The sequence below is a fragment of the Aedes aegypti genome, chromosome 2 (genome assembly GCF_002204515.2).
Source record: "Aedes aegypti strain LVP_AGWG chromosome 2, AaegL5.0 Primary Assembly, whole genome shotgun sequence".
Lineage (NCBI taxonomy): Eukaryota > Metazoa > Arthropoda > Insecta > Diptera > Culicidae > Aedes > Aedes aegypti.
This window is the reverse complement of record NC_035108.1, coordinates 63,598,447-63,619,538: the sequence shown is the minus strand read 5'-3', so window position 1 is coordinate 63,619,538 and position 21,092 is coordinate 63,598,447. Positions and strand designations below refer to the sequence as shown.

Sequence of the window (21,092 nt, the reverse complement as noted above, 5' to 3'; positions counted from 1 at the left end):
TCAACCATGCAAACATTAAATGATTGTTACACGCAACCCGAGCCTGTAAGATTTCATTACAATTCTGCATGATTTTAATACAGAAGCTGTATTAGATCGTTGCATATACAGAAATTGTAATGGTCGACAATACAAGGCATTGTATAACAAAGAACATGGAAAGAAGCGAAAGAAATCGGAAAAAATACGCTTGTGTTCGCGCCGAGTTCGAGATGCATGAGAAACAGGTTGGCTGCGTCATCATGCAGCCATGAGGCGTAATGAGTATAAATTATTACAAAAAGATTTTGCCGTCGCGGTCGGGATTTGAACCAGGAATCTTGTTCTAATCATCCATCAAATGACGCGCCATCCATCACGGCTATATCAGTCTCTTAACGAGGGCATGCTTGAAGACAATTATAAACAACACTCGGCTGCTGTTGGCGAAGCCGAAGAGTGGAAATAACTACAGTCAGGTCTCAAAATAGACACACGGTTGAGGAGCGTAATAAATATCAGCGTTATATATGGGATTTCATCTTCGACAATATTCCCAGAGTATCTGATATGTATTAGAAGATAGTTCAGTACTGTCTTTGGCGATATTTTAGTACACGATACGACCTACCTTGAAGAGTTGAGGATTATCCTTTTAGCTGAGAACTTGGCCAGTAAGAGTGCTGCTTCTGGGCTCCCACAAATATGTAACATATGATTTCCTTTGGGGTTGTCCATTAATTATGTAATACATTTCCGAATTTCAAATATAATAAGAAATCAAAAGGCGAAAATACCAAGATGCGGAAATTACCTAGGCCAAAAATACCATAATAGGTAGTAAAAAAAATGGCAAAAATTTCAAATATACAGGAACCCCTACAAGGCAGAACATCATGGGGGTGTAGAAGGGTTACAGAAAAGTGAGTAATCAATTCTGACTCCACTAGAATCTTACATGCCTCTCTAAGGGGGTAGAGGGATTACTGAAAAGTGTATTATGAGTTCTAACCACATTGGATGCTCAGACTAGAATACAGCGTGTTCCTCTGAAAAACATCGAACACAGGATTGAAACTCAATTCGACGAGATCTCAGAATGCGTGGTGTTTGTTTGCTGATGTACAGAAAATATTTTACTGAAAGCCAGCTGACAAACGTAATTTATTGCTGAAATTCAGTTTGAAAAATTGCCGAGGGGACAGAATTCCATAGCCATTAGTGAGTATAGATATTATATGTTACATACATGTCCCAAAAGGTTTATATAAAATCATATATAAGGCCAAGTTCTCAACTTCAAGAATGATCTTCAATCTTAAAGTTCGAACGTTCTGCTTATTGAAACTGTGTTATATTTTATCACATACGAGTTGGAAAATGAAAGCTCTGAAAACCTCCGAAACTGGTTTTAAATTTCGCGTTTTAAGAATGCGTTCAATAGGAGACGCAACTGATTCGGAAAGAGGAGCTAATTTATTTTTAGATATGGATTCGTGCTTAACACGCTGTAAGGGAATGGTTGCAAGTAGTGAAAAAATAATTGGTATAAAACGTTTAAATACGAGCTACCGGCGGACCCAATATAATTCTTGTACAGTTCTTATGCAGGGATTAAAGTAGGTATTACCTTGCATCTTTTGTGAGGAATCGTGGGATAAGTGGGATAAATGGAAATAATATGAATATTTTAATGAATATGTGAATTAACGTTTTAAAATCATGAGTAGACCTTTGAGGCCATTCATATCATTACGATGGGTAAGTGATTCCTGAGATTGTTCAACCGTTATTGCATAATAGACCGAAAGATTGTCAAGCTGTCAACAATTATTCCGTAACAAGTTGGCATCGTACAATCTTATTTCTATATTTTCAGTGGAAAAAGTTGCAGGAAATATTTTTTGTACCATTTTAAGTTGTCCTCTCTGAAAGTTTAAAACTGAAATAAAAAAAAAGTTTTAGAATTAATTTGACGTTGAACTAAAAACAACTACCGTTTTGATTCATATTACGGACAGCTTCAAATTCCGGACACTCTCGTTTGTATGGGAAACATTTCACACGAAATGTTTCAATTTTCGCCGTCCAAAAGTTCTCATTTTCGAGGCTCGTTTTATTAGGTTTTTTCCATAAATATCATTGCAAATTTATAATGCCCAACTACCTTAGACGTCTCTTAAGTGGTTGAACGATTTCAATTGATGATTTGACTGTTCCATTAATGATTATAATGAGCTGTCCGTAATTCGAATCAAAGCGTCCGGAATATGAGGCAAAAGTGAGGGAGCGTCCGGAATAAGAATCATGAAAAGGCCACACGTTATGATTTATTTAAAATTATTCAAGTTGCGGACGCGTATTCTTTACCCACCATCCGAAAGATAAGGGCTTCCGACGCTCGATAACGCTAAAAAATCATACAGAATGATTTATTTTGTATGGTCCAAGCTGGGTTATACTTCACTGAGGCCTTAAGTGTCCGTAATATGAATCAAAACGGTAGATTGACACACTGTCAATTTTCTTATCACGTGGGGCAAGTGAAAAGTTTATTATTAGAGATTGAATTTGTGTTTGCTCTTTAAGTAGCTAAAAGTAAACAAAGTTTGCAATTGTCATAGAAAAAATGGACGTGCTGATTAAAGAAACACTTTACACAACGCCTTAAAAGCTTTAAGAAATCATGGAATTTCTCTAAAAGAGGTTGCCAAACATTACAATAATAATGTGTCTACTTCGGACAGCTAAATGAAAGGAAGACGTTGATTAAATGATCCAATATAAAACAACACAATCCCGTAAAGCCATTTCAAAACATAAAAATGGGGTATAGGTCTATCAACATAAAAAGGTTCTAAGTACTTTATTTAATGATTCCGTTCCAAGAAACGAAGAAACGATTTCTTCCAAAAAGTTATCCGACGTTATCTTCAACTTTCGTAAAAACAAATAATTGATAAATAATAAATCTACAGAGCAGGAAGGCAATTGCTGTCTCATGATGTAAGATTTAACATTGAAATTGTTGTAGTTATATTGTTGTAGAACCATTTAAACGAACATAATTAAACATAAGAAAACATAACTGACCAGAATAACATTTCATAACATTTTTATTTACATATTATCAATGTTATTGTTCATTTGGGACTCCCTAACAAATGTTAAAGTTGATGGAAATCGTTAACATAATTGTTAGTATTTTAATTTATTGATCAAAACGGTTAACTTTTAAATTGCTTCATCTGTGAGGCAAGTGAAAGGGAGAGATACATTTTTCAAAACTTTGGCTGAATTTTTTTCATTTTTACATAAAAATCAATTGAGCATACCACTCATATTTGGCGGTAGTCAAGTTAAAAAATATACACGACCTCATTTATTTCAATTTAAAGTCTTTAGAATTTGAAGAACCTCAACTATACATTTTCCATTACCCACTTGCGTGTACATGTTCCTTTCTTTCTTTCTTTGCTGACATTACGTCCCCATTGTAACATAGCCAACTTCTCAGCTTAGCGTTCGTATGAGCACTTTCACAGTTATTAAGTGAGAGCATTTTCGCCAAAGTTGCCCTTTTCGCATTCGGGAAGTCGAGGAAAAAACACTGGCCAAGTTCTCAATTAAAAGGATATTATTAACTCTTTAAGGTAGATCTAAAGAGTACTGAAACTCCGTCGAAAACAGCATTGAGCTATCTCTTAGCACATACGAGATATTCAATAATACCTCCAAAAATGAATTCTCATAAGTTCTAATATTCGCTTAGTAGTAGTGCGCCTAATTGGAGACCCGACTGTATTCGAATGTCAACTGGACACGAAAGAAGGATAGCATACTGTGGAGCTGATGTATCACATACTGCTATCCCACTTTGTCCAAAAGAGAATCGAAGTTATTTTTAGACATGGCTGCGTGCGTTCAAGTTTAAAGAGGGATGTTTGCATGTGTTGGATAAAATTAAGTAAAACGTTACAATACAATGAGCTGCCGGTAGGCACAATACAATTATTGTTTTGTTCTTATGCAGAGATTGTATTAGGTGGGACCTTGCAATTTTTGTAAGAGATTTTTATTTTGCGTGTATATTCTACTAAATTGTTCAGCCAGGGTGAACTAAGTCACTGAACGTCGTTCTTTAGTTCAGTCGGAGTTGAACAAGTGCACTTAGTCGAATTAAAAAACGTTCTATTGGAGGAATTACCGTTTTTGCATGATTGACACTTCGCATTATATTGTTTGAAATTAACACAAAGATGGGTTGAAATATTGACCCAAAATTTTCACGAATTTTGAAATTGGAAAGTGTTGGACTTTAAGCCCACTTTTCTCAGAATATGAAAAATGTCACTTGGTCCACTCTGACTTAACGCCGACCAATTCATCTGTAGAAAATCTGAACTTTTACGGTAAACAAAACTCAATATGTTTCCAACGAAATGTTTATATTAAACTTACTAAGTTTTATCAAATAATCTAATCTAATCTAACTAAATTTTGTCAAATAAGCATGAAAGTGTTGTCAAAAACAGAAAACCAATTTATACGAAATGGATGTCATGTTTGAAATTATATGAGTAATGGTATAAAAAATAAGAGAAGAAAAAACAAAATCTCCCACTGTGCAGCGCGAGGAAAATTGCTGAACCAAAAGATCGACCGCAAGCAAGTTAGCAAGCATCAGGCTAGTCGCCGCTCGAGACGGTCTTCCCATTTTCAGAGTCGCCGTCAAGCGATCAACATCGCTAGCTCGCGTTCCGTCGCGTGTTTTTTTCTCGCACACAATATCCTCTAAGGAGAGCTCGAGAGAGAGTCGATCGGAAGAAGAAGGTGAGAAGGCGGAGCAGTAGCAGCAGCTTCCGACAATAACAATAACATCATCGAAAGGAGCCGCTCAGAGAACAGTTCTTGATCTTCTTGAACGAGGGGTCCACCGATGTCATAGCGAGTGCGCCGACGCGATCGCGGGAAAATCCGATCTCGGTGCACGCACACTAACTAGGGCGAAGTCCGGTCAGTGGAAAATCTACAGGCTCGATCGCCAGCCCGGGTGCCACTTGGGTGTCACTCTTCGCTCGCTCTTCAAACACGACCGACGTCTTAAGTTATTTGTCTCGGGGATGACTTGAAACTTCTCTCTGTTGAACCAGAAAGAAACAGTTGGAAAATTTGCCTATTGGAGGTGCGTTTCGTTCGGTGTGGTGAAAATTTTCCAAGTACCTCGCTAAAACGGGACTTTGTCGGTTTTCGGGTCGGCTCGGCGCGCGTGAAAAAGTTAAAGTTGGATTTTCGCGAAGGGACTTGTGATTTTTCGTCGATTGTGGGGGACTTGTGAAAATTTTCCGAGCTGTTCGGGACTTGTGATTTTTCGTGCGATTTTGGCTGGGACTTGTGATTTTTTTTCGTGCGGACGGCTCCGGACTTGGTGAAAATTTTTGAGGAAAATTCTGGAATCCTGGATGTGGAGATTCTCGGAGTGGAAAAATTGACGAATTATCCTGAAGGAAGAACATGTGTTGGGATCGATTTTTCTGAGTGCGATCCAGGATCGAGTGAATTTTCCCGAAGCTTTTCATCGACTTAGTGAAATTGGAAATTAAATTTTCCACTTTATCAGTTTCAGTCAGTGAAATTCAGCGGACTCTTAACTATCGTCAAGCAGCAGATAGTATCAAGAAAGGAAGCAGATCGATATCAACGCTCCCGAAAACAAACGAAGAGGATTTAGTTTAAGGAAGTTTTTGTTAAGTTTTATAATTTATAGTGTTCAGTTTTTTGCGCATGAAAGTTTTCATTTATACGAAATAAGTGAGTGTATTCTGCTATTAGAGAAGAAAGTCCGTGTGCAAAGTGGATTTTAATCCCAAGAGTCACGAAAACGACCACCAAAGAAAAAAATTAAATCATAGCGCAAGTGATAGTTCGCAAAAGCCAGGATATTGCAAGCAGCTTCAATCTGGATTAAGAAGCAAGAAGAAAATCGAGTAGCCGCAAGGATGCAACGACCTAATCCTAATCAGCAGCAGCTGCAGCAATTTCAGCAGCAGCAGAAGCAACAATCGTCGATGGTAATGCAACAGCAATCGTCGACCTCTTCGTCGGTTCAGCAGCAGTCTCAGCAGTTTATGAGCCAGCAATTTTCCCAGCAGCAGCAGTTTTCCTCGCAGCAGCAAATGATGAGCCGTCAGGTGACCGAGCATTCCTCGGTCAGCCGTCAAGTCACTCAACAAAGAGGTCAGTCTGCCGAAGTTTAGTCAAAGACTTGAAAAAAAATCAAAGATCTTGTTCAAAGAAAATTGTTCAAAAATGAGTCAAAAGATAAAATTAGTCGAAACCTTCCTCGTCCATTCACACATTTTCCTCCTTCGAAAATATGGGCGTTGAAATGGGAAAATTTTCCTTCTTATATAACCGCCACTCGCTCGAAAATGAGGAAAATGTGCGTGGGCTGATAGAAAAGATCGCGCGAGCGCAATCTCGATCTTCATCCCCTCCCAGCTTTTCACACATTGTTTCACCTTCTAGAAGAAAAATCTCCTGCGGTGACTCATTGCAATGGAATGCAATCCACACACTGGAGCAATTGGGCGGCGACAGTTAAAATTAGAATTTGCACATTTTTGCATCGAAGGGTTTTGCGCTAGCAAGCCCCATGGAGTCACGCGAGAGCTTCAACTGCCAAAGTCTTCGCGCGCAGCCATTCGCAGTCTACTAAAAATATGTTCTGTTTCATCTTGGACAGAGAGCGCGCGCGGGTGCGCTATTTTTAGTGGCTGTGATTTCACATCTCGCGCCAACGCTGCTGCCACTGTGCTGCCGTTGTGGCGCAAACAGATAAAAATCCTTTTCCCCCCAAAAAATAAAGTTCGGTTTCATTGTGATTTTTTCTACAATCGACCGGGCGTCTCCCTCGCGGGAAGCGTCCGCACCGGAGCGAGATCGTGGAGAGATTGAGACAAGAATTTCTTACTCAGCGCGCATTTCCCAAATTTTTGGAAAGAGCGGGCGAAAATGCGCTCTCGAGTGCACGCACACATTACAGAAATATTCGGGAATGTTCGGGAAACTTCGCCCGGCAATTTTCCGGGTGAGATTACTAATACATATGACAGAAACGATCGTGGGAGCAATCATATGGGTTTAGTTGAACTTGAATTTCCCAAGGGCTGGCATTGTTTTTTTAATGTTCGATGCGTTAGTAAGATCAAATGATACTTGAAAACTCATGAAAGATGAACTGTCACTGGAAAATTATCATTGCTAGACATTCTTGTTTTTAACGAGATAAATCAAAAAATTCAATGTTTCGTCCCACGCTGAAGATCCCTGTGTTAGTGAAATAAAAATCTTCGCAAAATATACTTCGTAATCTTGAAATCAGTGTAATATGCGGAGTACTTTGTTCGAAGGAAATATTGTTAATATTTGATTCTTTTAACCAAAATTTCGAAAAAAAAATGGGTCTGAAAAGAACAGTTTTATATTTCTGCAATCGGACGTTACTCAACACACGGTGCTCCCCAGACTGTTGTTATCGGAAAAAAAGTTCCATCAAATCTTCACCAGTTGTTTTTCTATGGCGCTAAGCTGCATGTCTGGACACAATTTTGATAAAAATCGTAGGGCCCGTTTTAAAGCTACGCCCTTTGAAGGTGTAAATCCACAAAATAAAAAAAAAATCAGTGAAACATTTTCATTTACCGTGATTATCAAAAGAAACTAACCTTCAAAACTTCTTTAATGAATGTTCGAATCCTCTGAGCAGAATCTCAAATAGAGAAACTTAAAAGTAGATGGAGTACCGTATACCTTTTAATTCCAGTCCTAAATGCTTATCTTTGACAGATACGCGTATTTCGACTACCACTTGCAGTCTTCTTCAGTGTCAGTTACTCGTATCCACTGCTGGTTTATGGTTTATGAACTTTGTGCAACTTTTAGTCTTGGTCTTCGGTAAATCGTGAATTGTTATGTGGCATAGTTAGTGCAGGTCTACCATAAACTAGTTAAAATTCTACGCAAACTGAACAGTTATTGGTAAATTTTCATACCGCCCATTATTTCCCGGAAAAACTTGCAAATTGCCCAAAATCCTCATATTACCTTTAATTTAAGCAAAAAATGCCTAATCGTGCGAACAAAAATTACCAAAATTTCACGTTTTTGCTTAACTGCTATTTTTTTATATTTCAATTTCCCGGCTTCAACCCTGTTATAGGTAATTTTTTGATGGAAAGTTTACAGCTGGTATAGAGTATGCCTGTCATAAAAGTATCAATATTTTATGTATTAGCCAGCGAACTTATGCCCCACACTAGGTTCGAACTCTTGCCCCACCGGAAATTTGAGACAATCAATTTATCAAGTATATTCAGCAAAATCGTAGCCAGTATGTTGAAGGTTCCCTGTGTGGTATTTATTTCTTTTCAACTGTAAAAGTTGTTCTGGAAATAAAAATAAAAACTGGCATGAATTCCTATACAATTCCTGGAACAATTTCTTTTCATTTTTATTTATTGTCGTTCATGATGATTTTAGATTGTTTAGTTGGAAAGAGTAAATATGCACTATTTAAAAAAACAATACATTCAATTCTCGAAAACTTATTCAAACTGTCTCAAGCCATTAAAGTAAACAAACTTACTTCATAGATTTATCGTGTTTCGCAGACGAAACGTTCCGCTCTAAACCAACTCGATTTTTTACTTTTAGAACGTTTAATTTCCGGATTTACAAAACGGCGTAAGTAAGATTTTCAAGTTTTCCATTCTAATCTAAGTGCTTGCACAGCCAATATTGAAAAGCATCCTGGAAATACCAAAAAAAATTTCAGTATTTTCTTGTCAGCATTAATATTTGTAGCATACCAATGATTTGAAACAAGTATTAAAATGATCAGGCCCACTGTGCAGGCTTGGGGTTTGAATGTAATTTGAAAATTAACGGCGATCAGGTTATTCACGAATGATTAACATGATAAACGAAAAATATTCAAATTCTGTGGAGGAAGAAACGGGGACAACCGTTCCAACCGTTCCATATTGATAGATAGGCAAAAGCGTTGGGAGTGGCGAAGCTTAGAATGTTGATGCGCACTCTATTGTTGTTGGTGGTCCACTTCGTGGGATGGGGCACAGTTGTTTCCTCCGCGTGTCCTGGCTATAGAGCCTAGGCTTAAGCGCCTTTACTTGCTCTCTGAAACGAAAAGAAATCTGACCCCTCCCATATTGCAATTATTTACTCATTGAACGCGCGAAACAATTTTCAAGATTTTTTTCTCACCAGTAATATTTTCCCATGTGAGAAATCATTAGTAATATTTTCAAGTTTTGCAACCTAACCGCTACCTTAAACTGGTACAAAAACGTCGTAAGTAACTAAACGAAGCGACTTATCGTTTTGTCACAATTTTTTTGTGGGAAATAATAGAAACTACCTTGCTTTTGAACGTGGTCTGATTGTATGCAAAACTTAAGAGATGTACAAGGCGAAAATATATTTAAAATGTGGTTCATTTTAAAAGAGTTTAAGAGACAGGTTGTGATTCTTCTTAATAAATTTGCTCAATCCCGTATGAAAGTTACTTGAATCGATTTGAAAAAGTAATCGAGAATTATTTGGTTTTCATTCTTAAGTAATGTGTGAAAGTATTATTTTAGCTTCACCTTGGATCAAGGAAAGTCAATTAAATCGCCATGTTCATTATAAATAGTCATGATTTGGTTGAATAGCCCAAACTTGGCAATGAGTTTTAGACGTAAATTTCGATAATGTCGATAAAAGTTGACTTTGTCTAGGCATCCTGCAATAAAATCATATAGATATTCCAGAAATCCATTTACAATTTTCCCTTGCACCAATTTTGAAAAAGATCGAAGGATTACTACCAGAACAAATGGAAGATTTTTCCATTGACTTCACTAAGATAATCACTAAGTATCATCACGGATTTCTTAAGAAATTATTCATAAATTTTATTGGTTCCCTCTTACTCAACAATTATTTCAGTAATTCGAGTGCAAATCCTACAAAATTCTTTATTAACATTAAGGTTTATGTAGATCTGTTGCACATTATTTTATATGTATCAATTCACTCGTATTAGATGCTTAAATGGCTTATTTACCTACCAAAGTAGAAGCCTTATATACGTTTGGAATTTTCTTTCCATACAGTGACACTTGCTTTATTATTCTGTTATTGGTCTAGAAAGTTGCGGAATACCTCAGATATAGTTAAAGAAATCCTTTTTAAATTATTGCATTGGCTCGAAAAAAAAAAACCTACATCATTTCAGTACACATTTTCCTGGCAAATTTCAGTGATTTCACCAGAGGTTTTATTTCCAGAAATTCTGTCTACAATACAAACAGGAATTCTGAATATTCTCCAGCTGTTTTCTAAAATGGTATCCAAGATTTTTGCCTGAAGTAATGGCTATGAGCCGTTATAAAAATGTTTGTTCAAATTTTGTTGCATTGATTTCTGTAGGAGCTGTTCCAGTGATTTCCCCAAGAAATCTTTCGCTTTTTCCACGATTCCTCCAATAACTCAACCAGGAGTTCCTAAAACAATACTCAAATTAAATAGTTTATGAACATTTATGAGACATTTATGAAAGAATTCCGATTTCGCCTTTGGATAGTTCGCCACTTAAAAGCATTATTCTTGGAAGCATTTCTGGGATAATTGTCGAAGAATTTCATGAAGAAACAAATAGAATGATGATAACATGCGAAACGAGGAAACGATACAATGTCAGATCACGCCAAAACAATCATTCTTCCGCAATGCGGAAATTTTGTTTTTCATATTTTTTTTTATTGAGTAAGCTGCCATTACAACAGTACCCAGACAAACAGAAGTCGCATAACAATTTACGTAAGAAGTCGTTTATTTGAGCAAATTACATCGCACCCGTACAACATGGTGAATGAAATCGTTTTATTGATGAATTTCCTCGCATAGAACGCTATTTTTGAGTTCATCAGTGCATTTTTTTTTTCATTCCGTACAAACGTACAAAGGAAGTCGAATCAATCCGTAGCAGTTGTCAAATCAACTTTGTTATCATAAACTAAGTCGTATAACTTTACATATTAATTCGTAATAAAATCTCGGCACTCGTATTGTTTGTCAATTTTCATCATATATATATTATGCACATATATCGCCTCCACTTTTGTACGCATAAGGCCTTTTGACGATATCTTTTACGGAATCTTTGTACATATAAGCATCGCATAACGCAAAAGGTTATTTTGTTATATGTACATTCTGGTTGTCTAGGTAATGGTTCAAGGCAGGCCAGCCCAATGTACGGCCCACGCCTTACGGATCTATTTCATATGTATGGATGAATTACCAACTTTAGCTTAGAGAAGTTATTTTATTCTTGAATTGTTTTTAAAATTTTATCTCTATTTGACATTTTTTTTTTATTTTTTCACAATTTTCAAAAATGCTTTTTACTTAGAGTTAGTTAATTTGGTATTGTGAAAATACATTAATGTTGAGCAGCTTGACCCTAGCAGTTTTTATTTTGGAGTTTGATAAACCGTGAGAACTGTTTTACACACGCTCGATTTATACTGTCTGAGTTAAAAGTTGAATTTTATCACGATCTCTTTATTTTATCCACTTTTTGAAAAACAAAACTGAATTTCAAACCAGCTTGAACAAAAGTTTCTTCAAAAAGACCCACTACTGAATCTGGCTGAATAAAAGTTTGGATTTTCTTATAATTTTGTGCATGAATTTCTAACAACTCTGGAAGAGAATGTTCACATATAAAAAGGTTTCACGCAAAATGTTCAATGGAACTCTCAAATAATCGTTGACAATTTTTTCTCGGATAACTTTGACAGTATTTCCATGCAATTGTTTGCAAGATTGCACAGAACGTTAGTCAGGATTCCAGTCACGTAATTCTAGTTGGATTTCTCACTGAGTTCTGTTTATTTTTGTTTTAACCTTCCAGCCGTCGCGCGGTTTGCCACCGTCAGAACCACCACCATTTTTTTTCAGCAGTGTTGTTCTAAATACAACAGCGCGACGACTGAAGTGTTCATGAAGAGTTTTCCCAAAATGAAGAGCAGTATTCTCACAGAACCCTAGGCAATATTTTCATATCACACCATATGTAATTCGAACAGAAAATGAATGCAGATTTCTGACCGAATTCTAAGTAGGATACTAACAAAATTATGAGCTTTTTCTCACAGCGCCCAAATCTGTTTTTTTTTTGGATTCTCATGAATTCCTAGGCAAGCTTAACTCAGAATCCATGACCGAATTTTACATAATTCTAAGTAGTAGCAAACTCATCTCAATTACACCAAGAAAAACAATGAATTTTGGCCCGCCGTTCAATATTTTCCCACCAATTTGGTCTGCGGCTTGTAAGGGTTGGGCCGGCCTGGTTTAAGATGAATTTGAATCAATGTCACACCCTAAGTTTTCAAGAGCAATAATCTAAAGAACCAGTCAACTGTTTGCGTTTAATTTGATACTTTTGTTACTGGATGGTGGTGGTCAAATTTTCCCCGCAGGGCCACCGCCTCTTGTTTCAGATTCATGCTCTTATTAGATTGATAGTTTAGTAGTTTGGTTTATTAGGGTGGTTCAAAATACAAACCACTTCGAAAATGCAATCTCCTATATCATACTAACGTTCCTGAGGATACCATTTTGGTTCTGTGAAATTTTCTGCTTTTCCGTTGGTGATTTAAAGCTGACCAAAAGACGATACATCGTCAGGTTTATATGGAAATTACTATGGTGAAATATTGAAAAATAAATCAAATACCGTTAAGTCACCAGTCACCATGCGGCCTCCATTCACCGTGCACATATACAAATTCCTACAGAATATTCATACAATTTTCACAAATTATTCTTTTGTCAGCAAAATAAGATAAAACTGATGAAATGAAGTAGTTTTTGTCACAAAGCATTTTGAAAAAACTAGTTTATGTAGTCAAAATCATGTGAATTCTGTTTGATAATGAAATTTTCCAACACTCTTAGTAGAAACGCCAAAAATTTACATTTTTCATTTTAACGTTAGAGTACGAAATTTTTCCAAATTTAAACTAGTTTTTGCTGTAGATACTATTAGTAAGATGTATTCCATCGTATGAGCAATGAGATTTTTTGCAAATTAGAATTTTTTATTGTGTCTCAGTCGAAACACAAATGCACGGTGAATGGACCCTCTTCAATATATATGGTTCCTATTACCGTGCATTAGTGTAAAAGGCATGAAATAATTCGGTAATACTAGATTTATTTTTATATCGTGATTAAACTACTTCATATTTGTTTTTTTAGTGAATATGTAATGTCTACAATACAGTCAAACCTCCTATAACGATTTTAGTGAAAAAATAATTATTTAATCCTTTTTTTACCTTTTTGAGGTTTTTATAAAGATAAAGACGCTTTTTACGCGCAGCTTGAACGCGAGTACGACAGTTGCCCAAGCAACGACGTCAAAATCATCATAGGAGATCTAAACGCTCAGGTTGGCCAGGAGGAGGAATTCAGACCGACGATTGGAAAGTTCAGCGCCCACCGGCTGACGAACGAAAACGGCCTACGACTTATTGATTTTGCCGCCTCCAAGAATATGGCCATTCGTAGCACCTACTTCCAGCACAGCCTTCCGTACCGATACACCTGGAGATCACCACAGCAGACAGAATCGCAAATCGACCACGTTCTGATTGATGGTCGGCACTTCTCCGACATTATCGACGTCAGGACCTATCGTGGCGCTAACATCGACTCTGCCACTATCTGGTGATGGTCAAACTGCGCCCAAAACTCTCCGTCGTTAACAACGTACGGTACCGACGGCCGCCCCGGTATGACCTAGAGCGGCTCAAGCAACCGGATGTCGCAGCGGCATACGCGCAGCAACTCGAGGCTGCATTACCGGAAGAGGGTGAGCTGGACGAAGCCCCTCTTGAGGACTGCTGGAGAACAGTAAAAGCAGCCATCAACGATGCAGCTGAGAGCAACGTCGGGTACGTGGGACGGAGTCGACGGAACGATTGGTTCGACGAGGAGTGCCAGGAGGTTTTGGAGGAGAAGAATGCAGCGCGGGCGGTCATGCTGCAGCAAGGGACCCGGCAGAACGTGGAACGCTATAAACGGAAACGGCAACAGCAGACCCGCCTCTTTCGGGAGAAAAAACGCCGCCTGGAGGAGACGGAGTGCGAGGAGATGGAACAGCTGCGCCGGTCTCAGGAAACGCGTAGGTTCTATCAGAAGCTCAACGCATCCCGCAACGGCTTCGTGCCGCGAGCCGAGATGTGCAGGGGTAAGGATGGGAGCATTCTGACGGACGAGCGTGAGGTGATCGAAAGGTGGAAGCAGCACTTCGACGAGCACCTGAATGGTGCTGAGAGCACAGGCAATGAAGAACGGGACAACGGAGGAAATGCCTTCGTCAGTACTGCGGAAGATGGAAACCAACCAGCCCCCACTTTGAGGGAAGTTAAGGATGCCATTCACCAGCTCAAGAACAATAAAGCTGCTGGTAAGGATGGTATCGGAGCTGAACTCATAAAGATGGGTCCGGAAAGGCTGGCCATTTGTCTGCACCGGCTGATAGGCACAATCTGGGAAACAGAACAGCTACCGGAGGAGTGGAAGGAAGGGGTAATCTGCCCCATCTACAAGAAAGGCGACAAGTTAGACTGTGAGAACTTTCGAGCGATCACCATTCTAAATGCGGCCTACAAAGTACTATCCCAGATCATCTTCCGTCGTTTGTCACCCGTAGTAAACGAGTTCGTGGGAAGTTATCAAGCCGGCTTCGTTGACGGCCGATCGACAACGGACCAGATCTTTACTGTACGGCAAATCCTCCAAAAATGTCGTGAATACCAGGTCCCAACGCATCACCTTTTCATCGATTTCAAGGCGGCATACGACAGTATCGACCGCGTAGAGCTATGGAAAATCATGGACGAGAACAGCTTTCCCGGGAAGCTCACGAGACTGATAAGACCGACGATGGAAGGTGTGCAAAATTGTGTGAAGGTTTCAGGCGAACACTCCAGTACGTTTGGATCCCACCGGGGACTACGACAAGGTGATGGACTTTCGTGCCTGTTGTTCAATATTGCGCTAGAAGGTGTTATGCGGAGAGCCGGGCTTAACAGCCGGGGTACGATTTTTACGAGATCCAGTCAATTTGTTTGCTTCGCGGATGATATGGACATCGTCGGCCGAACATTTGAAAAGGTGGCAGACCTGTACACCCGCCTGAAACGCGAGGCAGCAAAAGTTGGACTGGTGGTGAATGCGGCCAAGACAAAGTACATGCTAGCTGGTGGGGCCGAGCGCGACAGGGCTCGCCTAGGTAGCAGTGTTACGATAGACGGGGATACGTTCGAGGTGGTCGACGAGTTCGTCTACCTTGGATCCTTGCTGACGGCTGACAATAACGTTAGCCGTGAAATACGGAGGCGCATCATCAGTGGAAGTCGGGCCTATTATGGCCTCCAGAAGAAGCTGCGGTCAAAAAAGATTCACGCCCGCACCAAATGTACCATGTACAAAACGCTCATAAGGCCGGTAGTCCTCTACGGGCATGAAACGTGGACGATGCTCGAGGAGGACCTGCAAGCACTTGGAGTCTTCGAACGTCGGGTGCTTAGGACGATCTTCGGCGGTGTGCAGGAGAACGGTGTGTGGCAGCGAAGGATGAACCACGAGCTCGCCCAACTCTACGGCGAACCCAGTATCCAGAAGGTGGCCAAAGCTGGAAGGATACGATGGGCAGGGCATGTTGCAAGAATGCCGAACAGCAACCCTGCAAAGATGGTGTTCGCTTCGGATCCGGTTGGTACAAGAAGGCGTGGAGCGCAGCGAGCTAGGTGGGCGGATCAAGTGCGTATCGATTTGGCGAGCGTGGGGCAGAACCGAGGATGGAGAGATGCGGCCACGAACCGAGTATTGTGGCGTGAAATTGTTGATTCAGTGTTATCTGTGTAGATGTTAACTAAATAAATGAAGGTTTTTATTGTAAATATAGATTTGAATACTCTTAAAAATGAGTGCGCACACTACTAGCAACATAGTTGCTCCATCAACAACGTTTTTTCAAGATACGAAATAAAATCACGACGAAAATTATACGCACGGTGAATGGTGCACTAGTGTGCACGGTAAATGGTGACATAGAACGGTACGAGGAATAGAAATATTAGTAGTAGAACGCTAGTAGCGCTGATGTCACAAAACTGATTTTAATTATTTATACCTTCAATTATGGTTTTTCATTGTTTGTTCAATGCCTTGTTGTTGTTTATGTATTTATAATTGATTTGACACTTTGATGCCCGGTACTCAGGCTGTCAATTCGTGGCAAACTAGATGTTGGTAACACGAACAGCAGCGACATTAGCATTCTTAGGTTAATGCTTCTACTGTACGAGGCGACCTTAACATGACATTTTCAAACATAATTTTTGAGTAATTTTTTGTTATGCATCACTAGTTTTAGATTTTTCCCTGAATTATGATATAATTGCACGCTACGTAGTGGTATTCTAGTACGCTCCAAATTATTTGGAAAAGTTATTTAATTTTTTGAAGAACATTTTTTTCTTAAATGCACGGTGAATGGTAGCTTGACGGTACTTTAGTATTGTAATGTAAGTAGTTGAGATGAATCCCTAATAAGATTAGCTCAAACCGGATTTGTTTCTCAGTAACTTTCTTCCTTAGGGGTTGAAGAATTATTGAGATGATAAGTTCTTTACTTACATTACAGTACTAACGTGTTTGGAGCAACTTTCAAAACAACTCCACAGTAAGTTCCATATAAACCACACCGTCTTTGAGCCACCTTTAAATTATCACGAAAAAGCTAAAAAAATTACAGAATACTATTTGTATCGTTAGGATGTTAATGATATGGGAGATTATATTAAAGTTTGAGTACCCGTTTGGTTAAGGTGAAACAGTTTGGAATCAACTTCTGAGATTGCACTAAAACTTCAAAGGCACAAATCTCGCGAAGAAAGCATCGAACAGCTGTACACTTTTTATTTTGGCTTTGTGCACTAGCAGAAAGTTTAAAATAAGAAAATCAGAAACGTTTAACAACTATTTCTCCAGATTAGTGCCTTTGAAAACGTTAGTAGGGGCACAAGTCGGCCATTGTGCCGGCCATCTTTTGATTCCGAGATGTTTCACCTTAACATGAAGTTGTTTTTTTTTTTTAATATTCAAACTCTTCTCATGTTGTTAATCAATGTTTATTCCGAAATATCTCACAAAGAATAACCGAAATTTCAATTCAATCAGAAACAAAAATTCAGTGCTGTGTCACTTCCTGTTTTACAATCTCTACGATTTACACGCCTAAGTAGTAGGTAAATGTTTGCACCACAGCTGCTGGCGGTAGGTACAAACAACCCAACTGTGCACCGCATGATCAAGTGCAGCATAATTTACCGACCAACCAAAAAAAACAGAAAAAAAACTAAAATCAAATTAAGAAACTGAAAACGCAACGAGAATGGAAGACCTTCGTCTCCATCCTCTCCCTCACTGATAGAAACGCTCAAGTCACAGTAATTATTTACTTACCTAGCGTCTCGTTCTCGAAGATCCATTTCTTGGGAAAAGGTAGGTGGGCAAATAGAAAAAAAAACCTTTGGCACACACACAGTGTGATGCACCCAACGTCTGGAAAATTGAGCGAATTTGTATACGAGCTGCTGGAGTGCAGCCGAAGAACAAACCATGCACGTGGTGTGTTACCGATGGATGAACGCGCGCGCGTGAGAGACTTAATGGGCCAATTGCAGCCCATAAGCGCGCTGATGCCTCCCCGCACCCTCTCCCCTCTCTGCTCACAATCAAGCACATTCATGCTTCATCTCCGTGCATAATCGGGGCTCAGTGCAACGATGCACAATGCTAAGCTTCAGGCAGGGATCAAACGCAGCAGGAAAGTGTGAATATCTGACAGATTGAGGAAGGCGTGGAACTGGTGGCATTTTTGTGCGTCGTCGTCAACTGCGAAAGTGGATTTCCGAAGAAATCTAGAACTGCAGATGTTCCAGGGCAACCCCAACAAGTGAGGTTTTCGAGGAAAACTCCTGGGGCGGAACCGCGTGCATTACGATGTTTCATAATGTATTCTGCATGCGATACGAAGATTACACATGATAATGGGGTGGACGTGATGGAACTGGTAAAAGGCACTTTATTAGCGTGCTTACCGCCGGAGATGATGAGGATGGTAACGATGCTGGTGGTTCGACTAATTATGAGCCTGTTAGATATTCCAACCCGATAAGACAAATCCGTTGATTTACGGGTGAAAGACGCTTGGTGCCCATCACTGGAGTTACGTTGATGTTTAAATATTTATCCACGTGCAGCAATTGCAAGTCAAACTGATTATTTGTTCAAATCTACTATAAGTTTCATTTTCTCTGACATGTTTTGATCGGATATTACAAACATTTGGAGATAAATTATCGAATAATCTTTAGAAATGTCATTGTGCACGAGAACGCAGTAGACAGTGAACTCGCGAGACATTACATTACATTACATTACAATGGTAATTAAAGCATAGATTTAGGTATCCACTTGGAAAACATGTCTTGAATCAATAATAAAATCAATTCAATCATAAATAAATATATTATATCTTGGTTTGTTCACCTCATAAACAATTTTGTCACGGTAAGATGTCGTGAAATCAGTCAGTACACTCTGCGATCAAATTTTTGCTCATTAGAGTTCAAATTTTTGAAATGAACAATGAACAATCACTGCGTTCCAAAAAATGAACTGGAACGCGTTCAAATGCATCACTGGAAATGTGAGTAAGGGGTCATGCACAAATTACGTCACGCTCCAAGGGGAGGGGGGAGGGGGTCGAGCCAAGCGTGACAAGCCTTACAAAATTTTCGGAGGACTCATACAAAAAGTGTGACAAAGGGGGGGAGGGGGTCGAAAAAGTTGAAATTTAGCGTGACATAATTTGTGTACCATCCCTAATGTAAGTAATGCATCCCTTCAAATCTATTTGCTTCAGTCGCAATGAGCTTCACATTTCTCTTCACACGAATCTGGCCGTAAAGTGCAAGCATCAAGCTGCCAGAGGAGAAATTAGCCAACAGCTTGAACTGCGATGGCTTCTCTTGCCACTTGTGGAAGCCCAGTAGCATAGCGCGTAACCGTCCAGAACTACGGAAGTGGAAAATTAATGCGTGAAAATGGTCATCACTGAGATGGACCTGCCGAGTGCCGAGTGTTTATACCGCTGCTCATCCATCCGTGTGCCGACACAGAGAGAGAGAGAGAGGGTGGCTGATGCATATGGAGCAGTGAAAGGAGCCCTCCAAGCGGTTCCGACTGATGACCTGACTTGCACGAGTACACGTATGTACGCTTATGCCGCGGTCGGTTGGCTGGACATCGCTACACAGGGGTCCGATTTTTCAATAAGCTTCTATCAGCTGTTTGGCCTAAGTTTGTTAGGTCGAATGGGTCATCAGCCATTAAGCCGAATGAGTTAAAATCGAAGAAAGATAGCCTATAATAAATAAATGAAAAAATTCTGGTTCTTATTTAGTTCTGAAAGTTTCGGCCTAATGACCTATTTGGCCTAATGAACTTCGGCCTAGTAACGTATTCGGTCTCCCGTACAGGGGATAGGCAAAATTATTGAGATAGATACAATTTTGCCTAAATTCAATTGCTCATTTTTTTTATCGAAAATAGATGAAATTGGATGCTTTTGGAAGCATTCGATGGCAAATTTGGTTTAATTTCAATAATTTTCCTGGCCATGCATATTGGTCACCGGACACAGGAGATATTTCGGACTTTTCGAGGTCATGTCCAAATCACGTTTTTACTGTCGCTTGTAATTTTGTGCGGTTCGAAGCTTTATAGATGTTGACATTTTTCCAAGAAACTCAAACTAGTTGAAGATTGAATGCAGGTGGACGCCGTAAAATTCGTTGGAATTCTTCCGAGATATGGCCATTTCCGTAAAACTAATTCCGGAATATATAGGTTCCGAGTACCCGGGGGGAAGTGGCCAATAAGGAACATGTGCGATACTATATCAATATGGGTATCAAATTTTAAGATTTTTGAAGGTGATGCTTTCGAAAGCATTTCCAGAATCACTGGCTGTTATGACCACTCTACAGAAGGCTTCAAGTATTTGGGGGGATATGGCCAATTCAAAACATGTCCAATATGGGTAGCAAATTTTTTCAAGATTTTTGAAGCTGTGACTTCCGCAAGCTTTTTCAGAACCACCGGATGCGATGGCTACTCTATAGTAGGTTCGAAGAGTTCCGACAGAAATGGCCAATTCCATTCACGTTCGGAACCGTATCAATATGGGCATCGAACTTTAAAATTTTCAAAAGTGATGGAAGCATTTTCAGAATCACTTGCAGATGCATCCAATTTCATCAATTTTAGGTTATAAACTTTTGAACTTGGGCAAAATTTTGCCTCAATCTTAATCATTTTGCCTATCCCAGTAATGCCTAATGATTCATCAGACCAAACGAACTTCGGCCTAATAACGTATTCAGCCTAATGATCAGAAACTTTTTAATATATTTCAACGTTGAAGACACTTCTCATATCGAGTCCACAGTTATTTTCACAGTAAAATTTATCTCTTTTTTTGTTACCCAAACGAGAGAAAAATAGCAATTCTCTGATAACGTCACCGTGCAATGGGCAATTGACTGTTTTTTAATCTTGAAGTTAGAATATATCTCGCGATTTTTTTCAAAAGGACCTATGTAGTTACTGATTAAAGAGGAAAATAACAAAGAGAGCCTCTCAATGTTAGATAGGCCCGTTTGAAAGGTTACACGCGAGATATCATGACCTTCTTAATTATTCGATAGACAACGATGAAATTCTGTCCAATTTGAACTTAAGCTCTTGTGCTAGGCTGAGTTCTCACCGAATCTCGAGCTTGTGTTTTATACAATCCTGAAAATACAACCCTGGTAGGAATTTACGCAGAATCCTGGGCAAGGTTTTCACATATATTACAAAGATTTGTAGCAAAATATTGGAGAGAATTTTCATAA

The 21,092-nt window shown here is 39.3% G+C and overlaps 1 protein-coding gene across 2 annotated transcripts in view; it reads left to right on the top strand.

Moving 5' to 3' along the window:
* Positions 1–5,030: 5,030 nt before the first annotated feature.
* LOC5566332 (titin) overlaps positions 5,031–21,092 on the top strand; it is a 114,025-nt gene continuing 97,963 nt past the window's right edge. Inside the window, exons 1-2 of one of the 2 annotated variants that reach the window (XM_021841030.1) lie at positions 5,031–5,164; positions 5,600–6,216. In XM_021841030.1, coding sequence (XP_021696722.1) covers positions 5,979–6,216 — 238 coding nt within the window. In that variant the 5' untranslated portion in view covers positions 5,031–5,164; positions 5,600–5,978. The remainder of the gene's footprint in view (positions 5,165–5,599; positions 6,217–21,092) is intronic. The other variant, XM_021841031.1, reaches the window with a different exon arrangement.